The 19,231-nt window shown below is 44.5% G+C and overlaps 2 protein-coding genes, 1 non-coding gene and 1 pseudogene across 7 annotated transcripts in view; 1 reads left to right on the forward strand and 3 right to left on the reverse strand.

The window, feature by feature from the left end:
- On the reverse strand, positions 1-7,968 carry LOC112581895 (zinc finger protein 75A-like). The gene is made up of 6 exons (XM_025275751.3): positions 7,840-7,968; positions 5,798-5,993; positions 4,750-4,841; positions 4,342-4,468; positions 2,110-2,220; positions 1-1,922 (listed from the first exon to the last, which is right to left on the reverse strand). Exons 1-6 carry the CDS (start codon positions 7,858-7,860, stop codon positions 1,324-1,326), a joined length of 1,146 nt encoding a protein of 381 aa, XP_025131536.2. The 5' UTR covers positions 7,861-7,968; the 3' UTR covers positions 1-1,323.
- On the forward strand, positions 3,708-3,814 carry LOC112581906. The gene has a single exon (XR_003106581.2). It is a non-coding gene; the product is annotated as a U6 spliceosomal RNA (small nuclear RNA).
- The window catches only part of LOC102394770 (zinc finger protein 75D), a 24,066-nt gene continuing 12,694 nt past the window's right edge, over positions 7,860-19,231 (reverse strand). For 2 of the 5 annotated variants that reach the window (XR_006548190.2, XR_006548186.2), the window contains 3 exons: positions 9,739-13,539; positions 8,365-8,449; positions 7,860-7,968 (listed from right to left, as the gene is read on the reverse strand). The gene's annotated coding sequence lies outside the window, so the exon portion shown is untranslated. The remainder of the gene's footprint in view (positions 7,969-8,364; positions 8,450-9,738; positions 13,540-19,231) is intronic. The other 3 variants (XR_006548188.2, XR_006548187.2, XR_006548189.2) reach the window with 3 other exon arrangements.
- LOC102399435 lies at positions 13,577-16,591 on the reverse strand (annotated as a pseudogene).

Here is a 19,231-nt window from a genome sequence, read left to right on the forward strand (position 1 = left end):
TGTGTTTAACAGTTTATTGTCAGCCAAGGGAGGTGCAGGTTCACCCACCTTCATCTACCACTTAGCATCAGCTCCCAAACCTTTGAACTTGGTCTCCTGCTCCCTGGATTCACAGAGCACCATGCCCAGTGACCCACAGGATCCTCCCTACTGCACACACTCCAGTTCCCAGACAAGCATAACCCTCTCCTTGTTCTTAATAACAAACAAAAGCCAAATTAAAAAGCAAACAGACAAAAAACTGAGAAATTGTTCCTGAATTCCCATTAATATCCATTTAGGCCTCAGAAAAGTACTCATGTTCATGGCTCTTTTATCCTATTGGCATTGTGAGGTAAGGAGTCTAGTTTATTATAGAAAATTCTTTACATCTATTATGTTGTTGTTGTTTAGTTGCTAAGTCGTGTCCAACTCTTTGCAACCCCATGCACTATAGCCTGCCATCTAATATAGACTGAATGGTAAAAATTCCAATTCATGTCCACATGACCTCATTAGAGATATTCTCCTTTTTTCAAACATCACCAATGAGAGGTATGATGGTGCATCAGTTCACCTGGCAGATTCTCCACCAATAAAGTAAATTATTTCATCACAGTAAAAATTGTGCTAAAAGGATTCCAGAGGTATAGAAATAAAAATTCATAAAGGAAGTCAAAACCATGTCAATTTTGCAAACACTGTCCAATGACAAGAGTAAGAAAATTCAACTTGGTTTCTGGAAAACTTCATGTTAAAATTCATTTCTGTCCCAAAAGACTATTGAAACTGCTAAGTCGGCTACCTGAAAGACAATGTATGTAATCAAACACGTATATTACTGCTTTTTATTTTGGAAAACTATGCTACAAATGTTTCTATCATATGTGCTAAACAGTGGCTGGAAGATCAATGAAAAACAATATTTACCTCTGTGACCACAGAAGACTAGTGATCATGACTGCATCTGCTATTTGAAGCTGGTGTTGCTATTCTGTCAGCTACAATCCCAAAAGCTTTTTCCCTTACTCGGGTTCTTAGAACACCTATTTTCCTAAGGAATTCAGTGATAGTTCTGTGTAAAAACAGTAAGTACTACAACTAACTACTACTGTTTCCTCTCACAGTCAACCCTAACTTCTTTCTGTGAAACATGATGTTTATATCACCAAATTTTCCACTGGTAAAAAATTCTTCATGCTTCTTAATTTTGAAATTTTTCATAAACTTTAGGGTTAAACTCTGGTTGGTAAAGTTTTTAGACTAAGAACACTGGATAAGCTTTTCTTCATTGGTGTCAATCCTGGTGTCAAAGTTTTGAGCATTCACTGATGCTTGCATGTGTTATAGATGGGTTCTCCGGTGTTTAATAAGGTGGGAATTTTGACTGAATTTTTTTCCACATTCATGACATGTAAAGGGCTTCTCTCCTGTGTGAATTCTTTGATGTGTGTGGAGATGTGAATTTTGACTGAAGCTTTTCCCACACCAGGAGCATTTATATGGTTTTACTCCTTGGTGTGTGGTTAAGTGCTTATTAAGATCTGACCTCCATCTAAACCTCTTATCACACTGCTGACATTTATATGGTTTCTCCTCAGTGTGAATTCTTTGGTGCTTAATAAGGTCAGAACTAACTCTGAAGCTTTTCCCACATTCCTGACATTTAAAAGGCTTCTCTGCTGCACGTTCTTTCTTATGAAGCTCCATAAGTTTCAGCAGCTCTTCCTCCCACCAGTTGGAAAGTTTATTTCTTTCCTTCACTGGGAAATCTTGGTGCCATTTCCCCAGCCTATGCACATCACCATGATTTTCTTTGCCCGTTGTTTTCTGATGAACATTCACACTGGCTTTTTTTGATACTATGTCTCCCGGTGCTTGTATTTCTAAGTCAGAAAGACACATGAGTCGATGATTTTCCATGTCATTTTTCAGCTTTATCTCTGTTGGAAATAAACATAAGAATCAGTCTACTGTATGTCAGAGCAAGATAAATATGGGGATAGAAAAAAAGCACAACATTCACTGATTTTAAAATATATATATAGGGAAGCAGAATCTTAAAATGTTAAGCCCTTGGAAAGGTTCCTAATCCAGGTGCATTTCTCCTCTTCCCATGGTATTATTTACCTGAAAGCAGCTCTCCAGGATTGTCTTTGAACATTGGAGATCCTTGAATATATGGCTCTTCCCCTTGCTCTAAATAGGAGATCACTTTAGGTTTGGGGAGCACAAATAATGCTGTGAAATAAAAAACTGAGGTCAACAACCAGAACTAATAATGGTTCACTAATTTCAGACTACTTCAGGAAAAGCAAAAGATACTTTAACTGTTTGTTACCCTGAATGGTTAAATGGATACTCTCATATTCAATATTAAGTTTACACTATACTGCATTTGTGAGTGGGCATGAAAAACAAAGACTGAGAAAGGAACCTAAGCTAGATCGACAGGAATCCAGTGCAAATTCCACATCTTCTTCTTTTTTTTTTTTTTTAATTCCACATCTTCTGACACCAATTCTCCATATTCAACTAAGGAGTAACCAAACTCCCGAGCCTGCAGGAAACACAGACTGGTGCTATTACATCTTCAGGAAGACTTATACTGGATAAGACCAGGTTTAGGGGAGTTGATGTGAAGGTCAATGGGCATGTATCATGCACAAATGATACATGCCATCATTATACTAACTTTTTATTTAGTTCTCAAGCACCAAACACTGGACTAGAAAAGATTTCTACCACTCCCATGGCTCACTGGTTCACATTCAGGTGGCGGAAACAGGCAAGAATTACTTAGTGAACTTACTTCAAATTGTACTGCCAAGTATGGAAAGTATGCATTACTCAGTCATTCCATAAATACGCACTGAGTGGTTATGGTGCACCAGGCACCCTCTATGTACCAGGGACATAGTGGAGAATAAGCCAAATCCCCTGCTACCACAGAGCTTATCATCTCATGCAGAGTCAGACACTCTAACATCAACAGACAAACAAATGTCAGGAAGTGATCAATGTTTTAAAGGAAACTAAGGAAGGGTAAGAGAACATTTAAGATTCTGTTTCTGTGACGCTATTTTAGATAAGACTGTAAAAAAAGCTTCTTTTAGAAAATGATATCTGAGCAGAACCCTAAGGTGAGTTTTGTCATGTGACAGAAAAGTGTACCAGGCAGAGGGTAAGAGAAAGAAATGAGCATTTGAAGTCCATGAAACAGCAAGATGACAAGAGTGAAGAATGAAGCAAGAGCACAAGTGGCAAGAGATGACAGCAGATGAGAAGCCAGACCTTGGAGGATCCTGGGGGCTGTGGTAAGGAATTTGGTTCTAATACTGAATATATTGAGAATTTATCATAGGTTGTTCTTTTTTTTCCTTTAAAGTTCTACCAGCTTATTACTACCAACCCATCTCCCTCCACCCTCATGCATGTGTGCTCAGTCATATAACCCCATGGACTGCAGCCTGCCAGGCTCCTCTGTCCATGGACTTTTCCAGGCAAGACTACCGGAGTGGATTGCCATTTCCTTCTCCTATGACAGGTTTTTAAGCAGAAAATGTCGTGATCTGATCAGGCTTTTTTTTTGGCCAGGTCATGCAGCTTTTGGGATATTAGTTCCGCAACCAGGGATTGAATCCACACTCTTGGCATTGAAAATGAAAAGCCCTAACCAATGGACCAAGCCAGGAAATACCCCATGATTAGGTTTTTAAAAGACTCTGGTGCTTGCTTCGGCAGCACATATACTAAAACTGGAACGATACAGAGAAGATTAGCATGGCCCCTGCGCAAGGATGACACGCAAATTCGTGAAGCATTCCATATTTAAAAAAAATAAATAAATAAAAGACTCTGGCTGCTGTGTGGAAAACTGAGGGTGGGAGAGCAGTAGTGGTGGCAATGGGTGCCAGTAAGAAAGTACTGAGGTGAACCTTGTGGCTGAGATGAGGATGTGAACAGCGCAAGAGGCTGAGACATGATCCAATTCAAACTACACTGTGATTGTGGAGCCAAGATGATCAGTGATGTGTTAGTAGTAGGGCATGATGGCAACATCACAGTAAAAAATGATCCAGGGGTTTTCTGGCCTGAACTTTAGGTTAATGGTTGTGTCTTTCAGGGAGACAGGAGAGAGTAGAGCAAAGCAGATTTGAAGGGAACAAAAATTTTGGATAAGGAATGAACATGTGAACTTGGCAGAAGCTCCAGGGTTTCCAGATACACCTTTCCTGTGGTGAACCACTATCTGAGAATCAACGAGCTACTGAAACAGAGATTCTCTCACGGGGGTAAAAGTAAACCAAGAATGTGACAGATTAGTCCATTCCTGTGCAAAGGGAAGAGGAGAATTTTTACCTAGAGAGATGACAGTCTCATAGTTCTCATGCATTACGTCATTGTAGAGGGCCTTCTGAGTGGGATTCAGTAGTTCCCATTCTTCCTGGGAAAAGTATATGGCCACTTCCTCAAATGTCAACAAACCCTAAAGAAGAGAATGGCTTTAACTCAGAACTTGCCACTTGAAAGACAGCCCAACCATCTGGCCCATGATTCGTATGTTAGCCAGATATTAAAGGAACAACACATGATACTTTTTAAAGTGAGAAGGCAGAAAAGAAAGAGGGAAGGGATCAGTAATCCCAGGAGGTACCCAGTTCCCCTGGGAGATCATCTGAGTTAACATGCTTTTGAACACCTGCTGGGCAGGGTGGGTCACAGACAGCAGGGAGAAGCAGCCCCAAGAAGCTGGAAAGCACAGCTCACCTGGGACTCAGGCAAGATGAACTCAGGTGCCACTGTCCAGTCTTTGGTGTTTGTTTCCTCAGGACCGGCTAGGATCTGGTAGGTAGGTACCACTGTGGGTGAAAAAGCACCACAGAAATTTCTCCTCTGTTTTTAAACATACTAGGCTTATTTCTCGGAGAAGACAATGGCAACCCACTCCAGTACTCTTGCCTGGAAAATCCCATGGATGGAAGAGCCTGGTAGGCTGCAGTCCATGGGGTCGCTAAGAGTCGGGCACGACAGAGCGACTTCACTTTCACTTTTCACCTTCATGCATTGGAGAAAGAAATGGCAACCCACTCCAGTGTTCTTGCCTGGAGAATCCCAGGGACGGGGGAGCCTGATGGGCTGCCGTCTATGGGGTCGCACAGAGTCGGACATGACTGAAGCGACTTAGCAGCAGCAGCAGCAGGCTCATTTCTAAAATGTAAAAGATTCCCATGTTTTCAGGATTGATGAGATACCTTTACAAGTGTGTGTGGTATCTAGAAATGGCTCTCTCCTTGTAAATAAAAACCACTGAATCTACCAGCCCCTAAAACAGGTTCCCTAATCTTCCTGAGCAAATTTATGAAAGGAAAAAACCTGTTATCCAGTCATGACATGAATTGAGAACAAAATACTCAGGGAATCTAGTGTACAGTAAGAAAAGTTGCTTTAGCTTTTTTAAATTTTTTATTGTTACTTTTTGCCTGTATACAATTTTATTCACATTTTGTCACTGATAACCCCTTAATTCCTTCTGTTTTTACAAGGACAGGTGGGCCCAATCCTCTTTACTTTTCTAAAGAACTGAGTTCCCAGTATCATTACCAGGGTTCTGCGGTTGGGAGATTTCTGTATCTTAGACCAACCCCCACCCTCAACCCCATATGACCTATTCTACCACCACCTGGGGGGCATCCTAATTGCTAATGTAGCTGCATTAGTAGATCCACAGGGCAGGGTAACCAGAAAGTGCACACACATTCTGGCTTAAATTATATTCCACCTCCTAGGAGAAGAAAAGTAGCATGAAGATCCTTACCCCTCTCACATACGGGCTCAGGTTCTTTGTGGGTATTCCTGCTCAGTGGTTCTTGTAGACCCTGGTGTATATTCCAAACTTCTTCCTCCAGGGACATGCCCACTGGCTGGGACTCTGCTGGCTTCAGCTGGAAGCCTGGGGCCTCTGCTGCTTCTCCCAAGAGCACTGCCTCCTTTCTCAGCTCCTGGACTGCAACCTAGAAATAACCCCCATACTTGTTACCACAGAACTGACTTTTGGTTTGGGCTTGATGGGAGAGGGAGGAAAAAGCAGAGAGTGCAGACTGCGGGGAAAGAGGGAGACGCTGAAGGAAATGACACAAAGACCTAGAGATACCAGCCACCAATTTTCCACAAGAACGATCCATACACAACATGGGAAAACTGGGAGAAACCAGTAAAGGGTGTGGTTACTGCAAGCTCTCCAAGACAGCAGTCCCCCCCACTGAATTCAGCGCAGTTCAGCCCACTAACAGGGTTGCACAGGCCACCTGTTCTCATGCTGCCTTGACAGGCTTTCTCTCCCAACTTAGATCCTTGCCTTAGTGGTTTCCTGTCTTCTAATTCTCTAAGAAGATTAAGGAATTGAATTTAAAAGCTGTCCTGTCAACCAGATTTTCCACATGGTCAGGGAAGATTCTCACAGACAATGGGGATGAAATGGAGGAAAAAAGCAGGAGAAAAGAGCCATAGTTCTGACCTATGTTCAAATAATTTTGACAAACATGTGCCCTCCCGGTATTCACAGCGGGCCTGAGGCCAGCTGGTGAGCTGTCACCTGCCCAAGGGCATGTCCTGGATCCCCACTCAGAGCAGAGCCAGGAACCACCACTGAGAGAGGGCAGTGGAGGCTCTCGCCTATGGTACAGAGGACACTATCCCTCAGGATCTTTCTTCTCTCAGCTACTCTGCTGGGATTTCAAATCTTTCTTTCCCTGTGTTCTTTCTACTTTTTCCCCTTCCCGGGCAGTCGTTCCCTAGTCATTTGGTTTGTTCCTTCTCTATCGTATCTTCGCTCTCTTTTGGTCTCTCAGAGTCCTTTCTTTTCTGATCTGCCCTGAACTCTCCAGCTCCTTAGTGCTTTTTGTATGTTTCTAAGAATTTGAGGTCCATCTCCTTGGCCAAGCCAGACTAGGCTCATTACCCTTAATACACCCTGGCTCCAAAGACAGGAAAACTCAACTCTGTCCCTAAGGCCAGGGAAGTCTCTGCCAGGATCTCTGAATCCTATGGGCTGACTAAGGCTGCGGTCTGTGATTTCAGGTCCTGCTTCACAAGTGCTAAAGGAGCAATACAATAGTGACTTAATCCATTTTTTCTCCCAATTAATTGCCCCAATATATCCACCTTCACTCTATTCCACTGCACATCAAGAATCTTTCTCCTAACCCATTCCTTGTTTGGCCAGTTTCCCTTTGCAAGTGTTCTATGAGGACCACAGCCTCCTTGATGCTCTGTGGATGTTGCTTCTTTATGAGTGTCTGGGTGTTCCCGGGCACAATGGTCAGGAACTGCTCTAGCACCACAAGTTCCAAGATCTGCTCTTTTGAATGAAGGCGATGGCACCCCACTCCAGTACTTTTGCCTGGAAAATCCCATGGATGGAGAAGCCTAGTGGGCTGCAGTTCATGGGGTTGAGAAGAGTCGGACACGACTGAGCAACTTCACTTTCACTTTTCACTTTCATGCACTGGAGAAGGAAATGGCAACCCATTCCAGTGTTCTTGTCTGGAGAATTCCAGGGACGGGGGAGCCTGGTGGGCTGCTGTCTATGGGGTCGCTCAGAGTCGGACACGACTGAAGCGACTTAGCAGCAGCAGCAGCTAGCCTCAGCCACCAATGGCATAATTCCTGGAGCTGGTCACCAGCATCCCAGGGTCCAGCTGCTTCATGACAGAGGAAGTTCCCGAAGTGCTGGTGAGACCTCTCAGGAGTGAGACCATCTGTCTGTGGGGCATGTTTCTTATGCTGACTGGAGTTCTCTGCCACGAGTCCCTTGGTCTCCCACAGAGCCCTGAAATGAGCATTCAAGTACTTACACACCTTCAGATCTACTGTCTTCATTTTGATCTAGGAACAATTCTGCTCCTGTGCCAGATACACCACCAGCTCCAGATCTGACAACTGAAGCCCAGTCTGGTCTGGAACAAAATCAATAAAACAATCTTCTTCCTAAGGCATTCAGGGCAGAAAAAAGTGCATGTCAGTAAGATGCTGTCACATGAACTTTACTATCTGCTAGTTATAATGAGAAAGATGAACTTTAAAAATCAACTGCCAGGGCCATGTTTTTCTACTTTCTATTATTCAACTTAATACAGCATAGCTTACTGAAGACAAATTCCAATAAATCACTTTGCCTTTAAAAAAACAATCAGGAAAAGTATATGGATGAGAAAACTAATACCCACTGGCTGCAGGGAGTTCAGGGATTATCCAAAGATTTAACTGAAAAACTTCCTATGTCATTCTCTATTGTTAAGGAAAGATGAGAATATTCTGAGTTTGTCTTAAATTTTAACATATTGTCCTAGTCTGTCTTTAGTAAGAGGATACAACTTCTATAACCTTTGTCCTTTTGGGAAGATGAAAGCCTTCACTTCCTGGACCTTTTGAGGTGCTCCTTTCCATTGTATCAAAACTTGTAGGAGAGCTGCAACAATGAGACCAGAGCAGAAAGAAAGTAATTAGGAAAATGGAGCCTTATTCTTCTGAAAAAGCATCCCTCAATAACTAGTTGTTCAACATTTATTTTGGCATTTCTTTGCAAGACATATAAAAAACACTATGTAGAAGATTTATATCCGTATTTTAAATTTCTCTTGACCTAGGAAAAAACTACAACTGACCCTTGTTCACAAACTGTTTATTCAAATGTCAAGTGGTGAGACTTCCCTGTGGTCCAGGGGTTAAGAATCCGCCTCCCACTGCAGGGGGCCTGGATTTGATCCCTGGTCAGGGAACTAACGGAGAAGGCAATGGCACCCCACTCCAGTACTCTTGCCTGGAAAATCCCAGGGACGGGGGAGCCTGGTAGGCTGCAGTCCATGGGGTCGCTAAGAGCCGGACACGACTGAGCGACTTCACTTTCACTTTTCACTTTCATGCATTGGAGAAGGAAATGGCAACCCACTCCAGTGTTCTTGCCTGGAGAATCCCAGGGACGGGGGAGCCTGGTGGGCTGCCATCTATGGGGTCGCACAGAGTCCGATACGACTGAAGCGACTTAGCAGTAGCAGCAGGGAACCAAGATACCACACTCCCCAGAGCAAGTGAGTCTAGTAGGTAACTAGGGAAAGCCCACCGGCTAAAAAGCCCGCACGCTGCAAAGACCCAGCACAGTCAAGAGATGAAAAAAAAAGGGAGCCCACGTGAGTGGCCATTACATTCAACTGCTACTGATTCCTTTCAGATTCTCCAAGGGTCCTTTAGACCTCTAAGCGATGCTGGTGGGGGTGGGAGGAAAGAGCTGTCTGTCTCACTTTCCCTGAGATAACCAGAAGAAAAGGCACAGATTCTGCCCAGGAAGCCGCGGTATCCACAAACGACCGGCTCCTGATGGCCGGCCCGCTAAGGGGGCGCACGGGACACTAAACAGGCTTTCGCAACACGGAAGCTGATCTCTGAGCCTGGGCCTCTTGTTTCTCCTGCGGTCACATCAGCCAGTAAAGGAAACACCGGTGGAGGCAGCAAAGTGGACACGACGCGGGGCGCGCCCGCGAGCACTGGGCCTACGGGCAGTATCCGAGAGGCCTCCAGCTGCGCGGCACGGGGCACGACCCGCGCAAAAAGTGCAGAAAGCAGCCTCAGGAGCCTGACGGCGGGCCTAGCCCGGGTCAATCCGGCTGCCCGGCTCCGAAACGCCCCCGGCTGCCCAGCAGCGGCGGGGGTCTCTCGGCGGCTTCAGAGCTGGTGCCGAACTGGAAGCCGCCTCTAAGTTACCTCAGACGGACTGGCTTCACGGAAGCCGCTCCCTCTTCCCAGGGCTCAACCGCAAGTCGCCTCCAGTCTAACAGAGGTTCTGAGGAGGACTGCCCCCGCCTCGCCGCCTAGCGTGCCACTCAGAGGCTAGAGGCGGGGGGAAGAGGGGAACGCCGGGTTCCACTTAGATTCCCCGGGGCCGGAAAAACCCAGCGAACCGGAAGGGGAAGTGACGTACTTCCGGAGAGGGCTCCGCAACGCCCATTGCTTTATCACGGCTGCAACAGAGGGAGCAGCCTGTCAGCGGGAAAGAATTGATGCCGCGAAATCTCAGGCCCTTGGAGCCTGGGGTCCCTGCATGGGCGCCGCCCTCTCGCGGCCATTTCTTCCACCATCGCTGCAGGTGGCGGGCGGTAACCCATCGTCCCGCCGGGTGCAGCCCCCGTCCCTGCCGGTACCCGAGCTGGGCTCCCGCCGCTTCTCACAGCCTCCTCCAGTACCTGGTGTTTACCTAAAACAATAAAATAGCCTGTTATTTTTGTCAGAAAAATTAATTTGGGGACAATTTAGGGCTGGAATATGTAAACTCGCAACTGTTAGCAAGTCTGGCGAACGTGACTCAAGAATCCAAAGGAGCAAAATGGGAGGAGTATAGTGGGTTTTCATTGGCTGAGTTTTGACAGTCTCCCATTAGCAGGTATTTTGCTGGGCCAGTAGAAATTCTTCTGGTGGGTAGAAAAGTAAACCTTCTTCCTGTTGCTGATGCAATTGATGTCTAGAGGTGGGGCATGATATCTGCTCCTTTGAGCTCTGATTCCATTTTAAATAAGATAGTAATTTTCGCAAAGGCAGTTTTGTCTTATTAATCTGCTTTGTGAGAGGTGCAAACTAGACACTGAGATGCAATCAAAGTTCCCACAGCTGACTGAGCACTGCAATCCCTCTGTCTTACAAGATACATCAAGAACCAGAAGATTCTCACGTACAGAGATGACTTGGATCATTATAATGTGTGGGGAGAAAGCTTGAGTTCTACAGGGACAGATACCTCCCTTCCTTTGTTCTCTGCAGCCAAGATCTATTGAGAACTCTCCCTCCTTCAAAGGGGAAAAGGAAATCTGTTCTCCTAAAATCGGGAATCAAAAATTCCCTGGCAATCCAGTGGTTAGGACTCTGCGCTTCCACTGCAGGGGGCACAGGTTTGCTCCCTGGTTGGGGAACCAAGATCCCACATACTGCACAGCGTGGAGAAACAAAAATAAAAAACTGGCATGGACACTGATGAGGAAAACAAGTGCTTAAGCAGAAGCTAAATTAAGCTTCTCCACCTTTTTTCAACTGCCTGTCCCCTCACCGAGGCCATCTCCAATCTGATTTCCATTCTCTTTCCATGCTCCCTTTCTCACCATGCCTTCCTCTGCTGGGTTCTCACTCCAGATGCTGCACCAAGCTCACTGCCTTCTCAATGCTTCATTTCTCACCCAGGTTTGGATCTCCCTGTGCAGACCATCAAAAATTACTTTCAGCTCCAGGATCCTATACCTGAATGCAGCTTGGGGTCCAACCATCATGACCAAGGTTCCCAGAGCTGGCTCAAAGCTTGTGAGGCCCAGCAGTTGCTGAAACGGGAGAGTCCGAAGAGCTGGTGGGAGCTCTCCAAGTTGCCAAATTCAATCCCCACAATGTGGATATAATCAGGCTGACAGACGAGTTACCTAATGGAAATCAAACAGGCCTTGACCATCAACTAGATACAGTTTCCAGTCCCAGCTCAACCCATACTAATGATGTTGGGGAAAATACTGAACTTCTCTATGCCTCTATTTCTCATCTGAGCATAACAATACCATGCAGCACAGAGGAAAAGATTAGAAATGCTATTTGTATAGCATCTGGCCCAGTGCTTGGCACTTAGAAGGTGCAGAGTAAATGGTCTGGGTTGGTGTAAGAGAAGTACCATCTTATAGGAATTTTAAGCATATCTCACTATTTGACATATATTAATAGGTTTAACGTATGTCATCCCCACAGAATGTAAGGTTCTTGGAGAGTGGGTAATTTGTTTCATTGGTGAATCGCAGCACCTCAAGAAGTGTCTGCCGCTGCTAAGTCACTTCAGTCGTGTCTGACTCTGTGCGACCCCATAGACAGCAGCCCACCAGGCTCCGCCATCCCTGGGATTCTCCAGGCAAGAACACTGGAGTGGGTTGCCATTTCCTTCTCCAATGCATGAAAGGGAAAAGTGAAAGTGAAGTCGCTCAGTCCTAAAATAAACATTTGGCAAATGAATAAATGGGTGAAAAAAGACAAAGACGACTAGGGTCTTCACACCTGTTTTACTGACCGGGTGTCCAATACTCAAGCATTATAAAGAGTACAAACTAAGTTGAAAATTGGTTTCGGCTGAGATGTCCCTGAGATCGGTCTCCCCTTCGTTTTCACTCCCATGGCTCTAAGGTGGGATTTCTGAACTTCAGCACTACTAATATTGGGGGCCGGACAGGTATTTGTTGTCTTGCGTGCCCCGCCTCTATTACACTGCAAACACCTGCGGTCAGAGTTTGGCTTTCTGCACCAGAGGTACACGGCCCTTGCTCAGCTACATTACCCACCTAAACACCAGAATTTGTTTCTGCGGGGTAATCTACTCCACAGTCTAGGCGCTCTCTGAAGACAAGGAGTTCTGAGCTGTCTTCGTGTACCCACTGCCCAGCACATGAGTGCCATAAGGCCTTGGTGAACCAGTGCTTTATTCGCGTACATCACAAGAACAAGAGGCTCAGGGCCTTTCAAAGGCGACTTCACGGGGAAAGGGAGGGACAGGGCGAAGAGCGACAGGGCCCACACACCAGGCTTCCGAGTTCCCAGGCCTCTCCAAACAGAGGAGGTTGCAGCTCATGGTCACTGAGTGTCTTCCCGTTCAAGGATCCGAGACACGACTACAGCCTCAGAGAGGAGGGAGCTGCAGGGCTCGGGTCCGCCCACCGGGAAAACCGCCCTCAACCCAGTCAGTTAACCACCAGGCCGTCTTTCCCAGAGCGCGGGAGCTGCCATTGTGCAAGCCATGACTTACAAAAAGTCTGGCGCATGCGCAAAGGCTAAGCCGGAAAACAGCGGCGAGGAGCATGCATAGCCCTCCCCGACTGGTCCCGCCCCTTCGCTAATCGACAGCAGTCTTACCCAATGAGAAGATGGGATCCTCGTTGCGTCATAACCTATTTAAACCGCTTATTTGTTAATCCTTCAGTTCAGTTCAGTCGCTGAAGCGTGTCCGACTCTTTGTGACCCCATGAATCGCCAGGCGTTTCAGTTTGGGCGCTTCTGTTTCTCTTATTTTGAAGGGTCCTTGTGGCACCTGTTCTCCCTCCGTTTACAGACGAGACAGCCACAGTAGTACTACCGAGAATCACTGCTCTTCCTTCATTTCTTCCCATAATCAAACACAATTCTGTCCCTCTCTCCCCCACCCACTTCTCTTTCCTGTCAATATAGCCATCCAATTACCCTGCTGTCTAAATAGGGAGGCAGGGAATTCCCTGGTGGTCCAGTGGCTAAAGACTCTGCGCTCCCAATGCAGGGAGTGTGGGGTTCGACCCTTGGCAGGGGAGCTAGATCCCACATGCCGCAACTAAAAGATCCCACGTGCTGAAACTTAGAGTTCACGTGCAGCAACTAAGACCCTGCTCAGCTAGTTAAACAAATAAATAAATGCAGGAAGATATCCTAGAACGTTAGGAACCTAGACACTTGGGAACCTTGTTGTAGTCTGCAAATAATTAGCTGTGGTAGCCAGTGGATCTCTCTCGCACTTTGTTTCATCATCTATAAAATGAACACAGTAAACAGGAACACTGTAAAGATCAAAACAGATGAACATGGTTAAGTCCTCCCATTTATTTAGGACTTGTTTGACTTCATGTTTCACTAGATTTATAACTATTTAATTTTTTGAAGCTATTGTAAACTATATTAATTCCAGTGTATAGAAACAGAATTTGTTTGTTGACTTTGCATCATGTGATCTTACTAAATGTACTTACTCCAGAAATTCTGGTAGGGTCTTAGGATTTTCTACATTGACAATCATGTCACCTGTGAATAAGAACGTTTTGTTTTTCCTTTCCAATCTGGATGTTTTGTATTTCCTTTTCTTTCTTGAATGGACTGGCCAAGCCTTCCAGTACAATGCTAAACAGGAGTGACAGGAGTGGGTATTCTTCTTTTGTTCCTTAGCTCAGAGGGAAAGCATTCAGTCTCTGACAATTAAGTGTGATATGTACAATAGGGTTTGTTTGTTTTAGGCAGCAATCAGGCTGAATTTAATGATGGAGAGCTGGGCCAGAACATACACAGACCTCTGCCCATCCCCTTGACTCATGGCCTCTAGAAGCCAGAAGCAGCCTGGAGGGAACTGTAGTTCCTCCCCAGGCAGGTAGCCATGGTCCGGTGGACTTTGTGCAAAATACTAAATGCTAATTTGGCATTGAGGGCCAGCTCTAGGTGATCCTTTGTGTAGCCAGCCCCAGGATGGGGGAGGGTGGGGGAAAAAGAGGTGGGTTAGGAGGCCCCTGGCCGAGAGGAGAAAAGGGGACAAGAGAAAGGAAAATGACCCCTGTTTGGGAGGCAGGGGGGATATAGGCACAGGGCTAGTTTCTGAACATTCCCCCAGGGCAAAGGGCAGATATCCGAGTGCTGGAGATCACAGGTACTTGTCTCCAATGCCCTTGAAGGTGAAACTGCTGTGGACATCACTGGCACTGGCATCTGTACCAGGAGTGCCAATCACCCGCAGGTTCACAGCACTCAGCTTGTTTGAGAGTTTGACCATGGACTCCCGGGTGGCATCTGGTGACTCAAGCAGCGGTGGTGACTTCACGGCTTGCTGGCTGTCTGAGCATCTCAGGGTGCCCCCCACCCGCCGGTGCACCATCTTCCTGATACTGCCGCCAGATTGTTTCACCATCAGTTCATCTACCTTGGACTGCAAGCAGATACTCATCATGATAGCCTGGGGGCTGGTGATGGTGACCCACTGTAGCTGGTCCTTGCTCATGAGGTATTCAAAAGCCAATTCCAGGTGCACCTCACCCCGGGCGAGGCTGCTTGTGCCTCAGCTGGGCAATGGCACAGAGGAGGTGACCCACCAGCATCGCATGCAGGTGACCCGGAAGGAGACTTCACGGAGTTGCTGGCCAGGCAGGCAGAGCTGGAGGCTGAGCTCACTGTTGCCTGCGCTCACCACCACCAGACAGACAGTCCTTCTCTGGGAAGTCAGCCATACAGGCATCGAAGCGCAAGTAGCCATAGTGCCACAGTGTCTGGGCCAGCCGCAGGAACTCCTTCTTGGAGACCTCCTCCTGCAGTGATTTGAGCTGCTACTGTTCCTTGGCGACCAGGATCCACACACGCTTAATGTCTGCTACCATCTGAGCATAAAGCAGGTTCAGGCCAACCCGGTTCTCCATGACATTGTCGTCTTAGGTAGAGTCCAAATAACTCTTCCTTAGCACAATCTTACACTCTTGACTCTGAAGACTGGTAATAGACACATAAGGCAACTCAAACTCTTGCAACTTCCGTACAAACGAAAGGGCTCCATCCTATTTTTCTCGAACTAGAAAGAGACTGAAGTAGCCGATCAAGTCATCTGGAATATCCAGCTTTGCAGCCACACCCTCCAGGACATATTCAGTCTGATCTGAAGTTAGCACGTTGACCAGAACTTTCTGCCCGTTGCTGAGCAGCATTTCCAAAGAGACCTCTTCTGTGAGGACCTCCTGCTGTGCCCGACGAAGGAAACTATTGAAGGTCTCACTGCTCCCAAGCAATGGGTCTTCCCGAAAAGCTTCCATGTATTTCTCTAACTGCTCTCTCCTGTTTCACTCTGCCGGTGTCAAAGCCAAAAGCTTTTTGGCGGGAAATGCAGGAAGCACATTGGCCCCATATTCCTTCCGAAGCTGCTCGTGCAACCCCAGGAGCTGCCTGTTGCCCACCCAACAGTGCAGGACTCCATTCACGTGAATGTTATAAACCACGTTGGCTGAGCCGCCGCTCTCCTCGCTGTGTGACTCGGTTTCAGGAATGGAAGAGTACATATTCCCTGCAGCAGGGCCCGGCCGGGCTCCGGACTGAGGGGCGAAGCGGCTTTGCACGCTCGCCTCCGCTCCTCAGCGCATCTCCGCTGTCTCGCTCGCCATTTGCAGAGTGCAGGGCGGGGTGCTTACAATGGGTTTTTTAAAAATAGATGCTCTTTGGGAGTTCCCTGGTGACCTAGTGCTTAGGATTTGCTGCTTTCAGTGCCATGGCCTGGGTCCAATCCCTGGTCAGAAAACTGGGATCCCACAAGCTGTGGGAAAATTAATTATAAAAATAGATGCTCTTTTATAGGTTGAAGAAGTTCCATTCTTTTCCTAGTTCCCTGAGTTTGTCATAAACAAATGTTGTATTTTTGTCTGCATGTTACTACAGTGTTCATTTCCAGGTTGCTAGTTGTGCTAATCTGAGGTAAAGGAATATCAGAGAACATAAATTGTAAATTCACTATCAGTTCTGTGATGCTTTGAATTCTACTGTTGTTCTCCAATTCACCTGCGATTAATAAAGTTCTCAAATAGCTGCTCTATGCATTTTACCCAAATTTTAAGGTTGTTGTCTATGTGAGAAAAAAGGTGAAGCATGCTTATTTTAACTTAGCCAGAGCTGGAACCCTAATACTATTAGTTTTTCTAGTGCTTTTCCAATCTTTATACGATATTCTTTCTTTCGTGTATTACTGGTTCTCCACTCTGACACCTAATCCCTGCCTCTGCAAATCTTCATAAATTAGTTTACTTCTTTTCAAAGCCTATACTTTATCTTCCTTTTTTTGTTGTCCACAATCTTCTTCCCTGTCCCACCTGCTAGTATTAATACTGAAGTATACTTGTCATTAAGGAAATGCAGATAAAAACAGCATTATGATACATACTTACATCCCTTGTCACTTTTTAAATTGTGATATAAGATACATAATAAAATTCACAATTTAAAGTATTTAATTCAGCAGTTTATTAGTATATTTACATTTCATCATCACTAATTTCAGAACATTTTCATCATTCCCTGAAAAAGCCCCGTATCTTTAGCAAACTCGACCCCCTGCAGCTTTCAGTTCCTGGAAAATACTAATTCACTTTTGCTGTCTAAAGATTTGTCTATTCTTGATATGTAATATATGTGACCTTTTATGTCTAACTACTTTCACTTAGCATGTTTTCAACATTCATCCATGTCATAGCATGTATCATAATTTCCTTTATTTTTATATTGCTAATAATATCCCATTGTACAACTATAACATTTTTTATCCATTTATCAGTTGGTAGATTTTGGGGTCCTTTCTACTTCAGGGCTACTGTGAATAATGCTGCTATGTATATTCATATATAAGGTTTTTTGTGGACATAAGATTTCATTTCTCTTGGGTATATACAATGCTTAGCAGTTGAATTGCTGGGACAAATGGAAATTCTATGTTTAACTTTGGAAGTTACTGATCAAATGTTTTCTTCAATGGCTGTACAATTTAAATTTCCACAAGCAGTGTATGAGGGTTCTAATTTCTTCACATCCTTGATAACATGTATTAATCTTGATTATAACCACATTAGGGGAGGTTAAGTGGTATCTCAATGTTTTTTAGTTTCTTTGGCGAATTGTGAGATTTTATTTTCCCAATTAGGGATCAAACCTGGGCCCTTGGTAGTGACAGAGCCTTAACCACTGAACTGCCAGGGAACTCAGTGTGATTTTGATTTGAATTTCCCTGACAGCTAATGATGTTGAATGCCTGTTTATATGCTGACTGGCCAGTTGTATATCTTATTGTGAGAAACGTCTACTCAAATTCTTCAATAATAATCTCTCTACTACTGAGTTTCTTTAGTGTCAAGTAATGCTTCCTGAGATGATGTTTCTCATCATTTGGGGGTTTGTAGTTATAAAAACTTGACACAAGCTTTAAAAATACTCTTTTGGCAAGTAGGATATAATTGCTGATATACTAAAGTGCCCAACTTTTCCTAAGAGTTGGCTTTCTGTCTTCATGACTTACTGAGAATGTAGCTAGATTTCTTATTTCAGCTCTAATGCTCTAATTATGTCTCTACTTTTAATATTTTCTTAAAAATTATTGGAGATGCTCTCCAAATTGTGCAAATCCACTCTCAAAATGTAAAGAGTTTAAATCAACCCAACCACATTAAAAAAAAAAACCAACAAAACATTAAGGTATGTAAGACAGTAGAGTTGTGTTTTTCCTATTCTGTTTTTGGGAAGCTGTGGTTGGTCTTAAAGGTAAGGCAGAGTGGGAAACTGACCATGAAAAGCCAAAGTGCCAAACAAATGAATACAACAAATATTATACAAATTGTTTAAACCATGGAGAAGGAGCCTAAAGAATGCCCACTTTATCCCCAATCCAGCATACTTTAGAAGCAAAAATGCAAAACCAAAAATGTTCATAAACATAAAATCTCAGCACCTAAAACAATGCTCCTGACACATAAGTGCTCTATATCAATATCCGATGTTGAATGAATAAATGAACATTCACAGTACATATCTCTCCAACAGTTTTAGGGAGCAAACATCCACAGGCAGAGATAAAGACAGAACCAGTTTTTGGCAGCACAGTTAATACATCAATTTGGGAATTAAAGGTGATAAATCCTAACTTATGGCACCAGGACTGGTTGCAAAAAACATTTTGTTAATTAAGTCAATAGTTATAAAGTAAGGTAAGCTGAACTGGCCATGAAGGCATCTGTCAAAGTAGTTTGCACCACACTTCTTGACTATTAGAACACTGACTGCTGAAGCACAGAATAATAACCTTAGAACAACAGAAAGAGGATCAAGGGAACAAGTAGACACCAACCAGGGAAAAGGAGAGAAACTTCATTAAGAGAATGTATGGTACTAAATAAGGAAAAAACTAGAATAGGAATATTAAATATCCACTTCATTTTTCATCTTAGCAGTTACTGAAATGTGATGGTTAAATGCTAATTGTAAAAAATACAATCAAACAGGAATGCTTAGAAGGAAGTGGATTATAAATTATAGTAAAAAGCATTTTTACTATAGTATTTTTAGCATTCATTTACACATTATTTCAAGAAAAAAAGAAGGAACACCAATGAAAAGTAGGTAAATGAGGGCACTTTTTGAGCTTCAGTGTAAATGTTCCATATGAAAATGTTAAAGAGTAATTACTATTATTTTGTTCTTTGATGGCTTCTAGGAAACCAACAATTAACTATTACTACTGAACTCTTAACGAGTAAATCACACTGGGGCTTGTTAAAAGTTAGCAGTTGATCATGAAGTTTCAACTTTTAATAAGTTGCTCAAGTGATCACGACAGGCATCTAGTATTCCTTGTGGACCACCCTTATTATGAGGCATCAAGGCTGCCTGTTGGTTCTCACAAATGAATACCGTGGGGTGCGGAGGAGACCAAGAGGGTCCTCTT

Source organism: Bubalus bubalis, chromosome 24, assembly GCF_019923935.1.
Source record: "Bubalus bubalis isolate 160015118507 breed Murrah chromosome 24, NDDB_SH_1, whole genome shotgun sequence".
NCBI classification, from domain to species: Eukaryota; Metazoa; Chordata; class Mammalia; order Artiodactyla; family Bovidae; genus Bubalus; species Bubalus bubalis.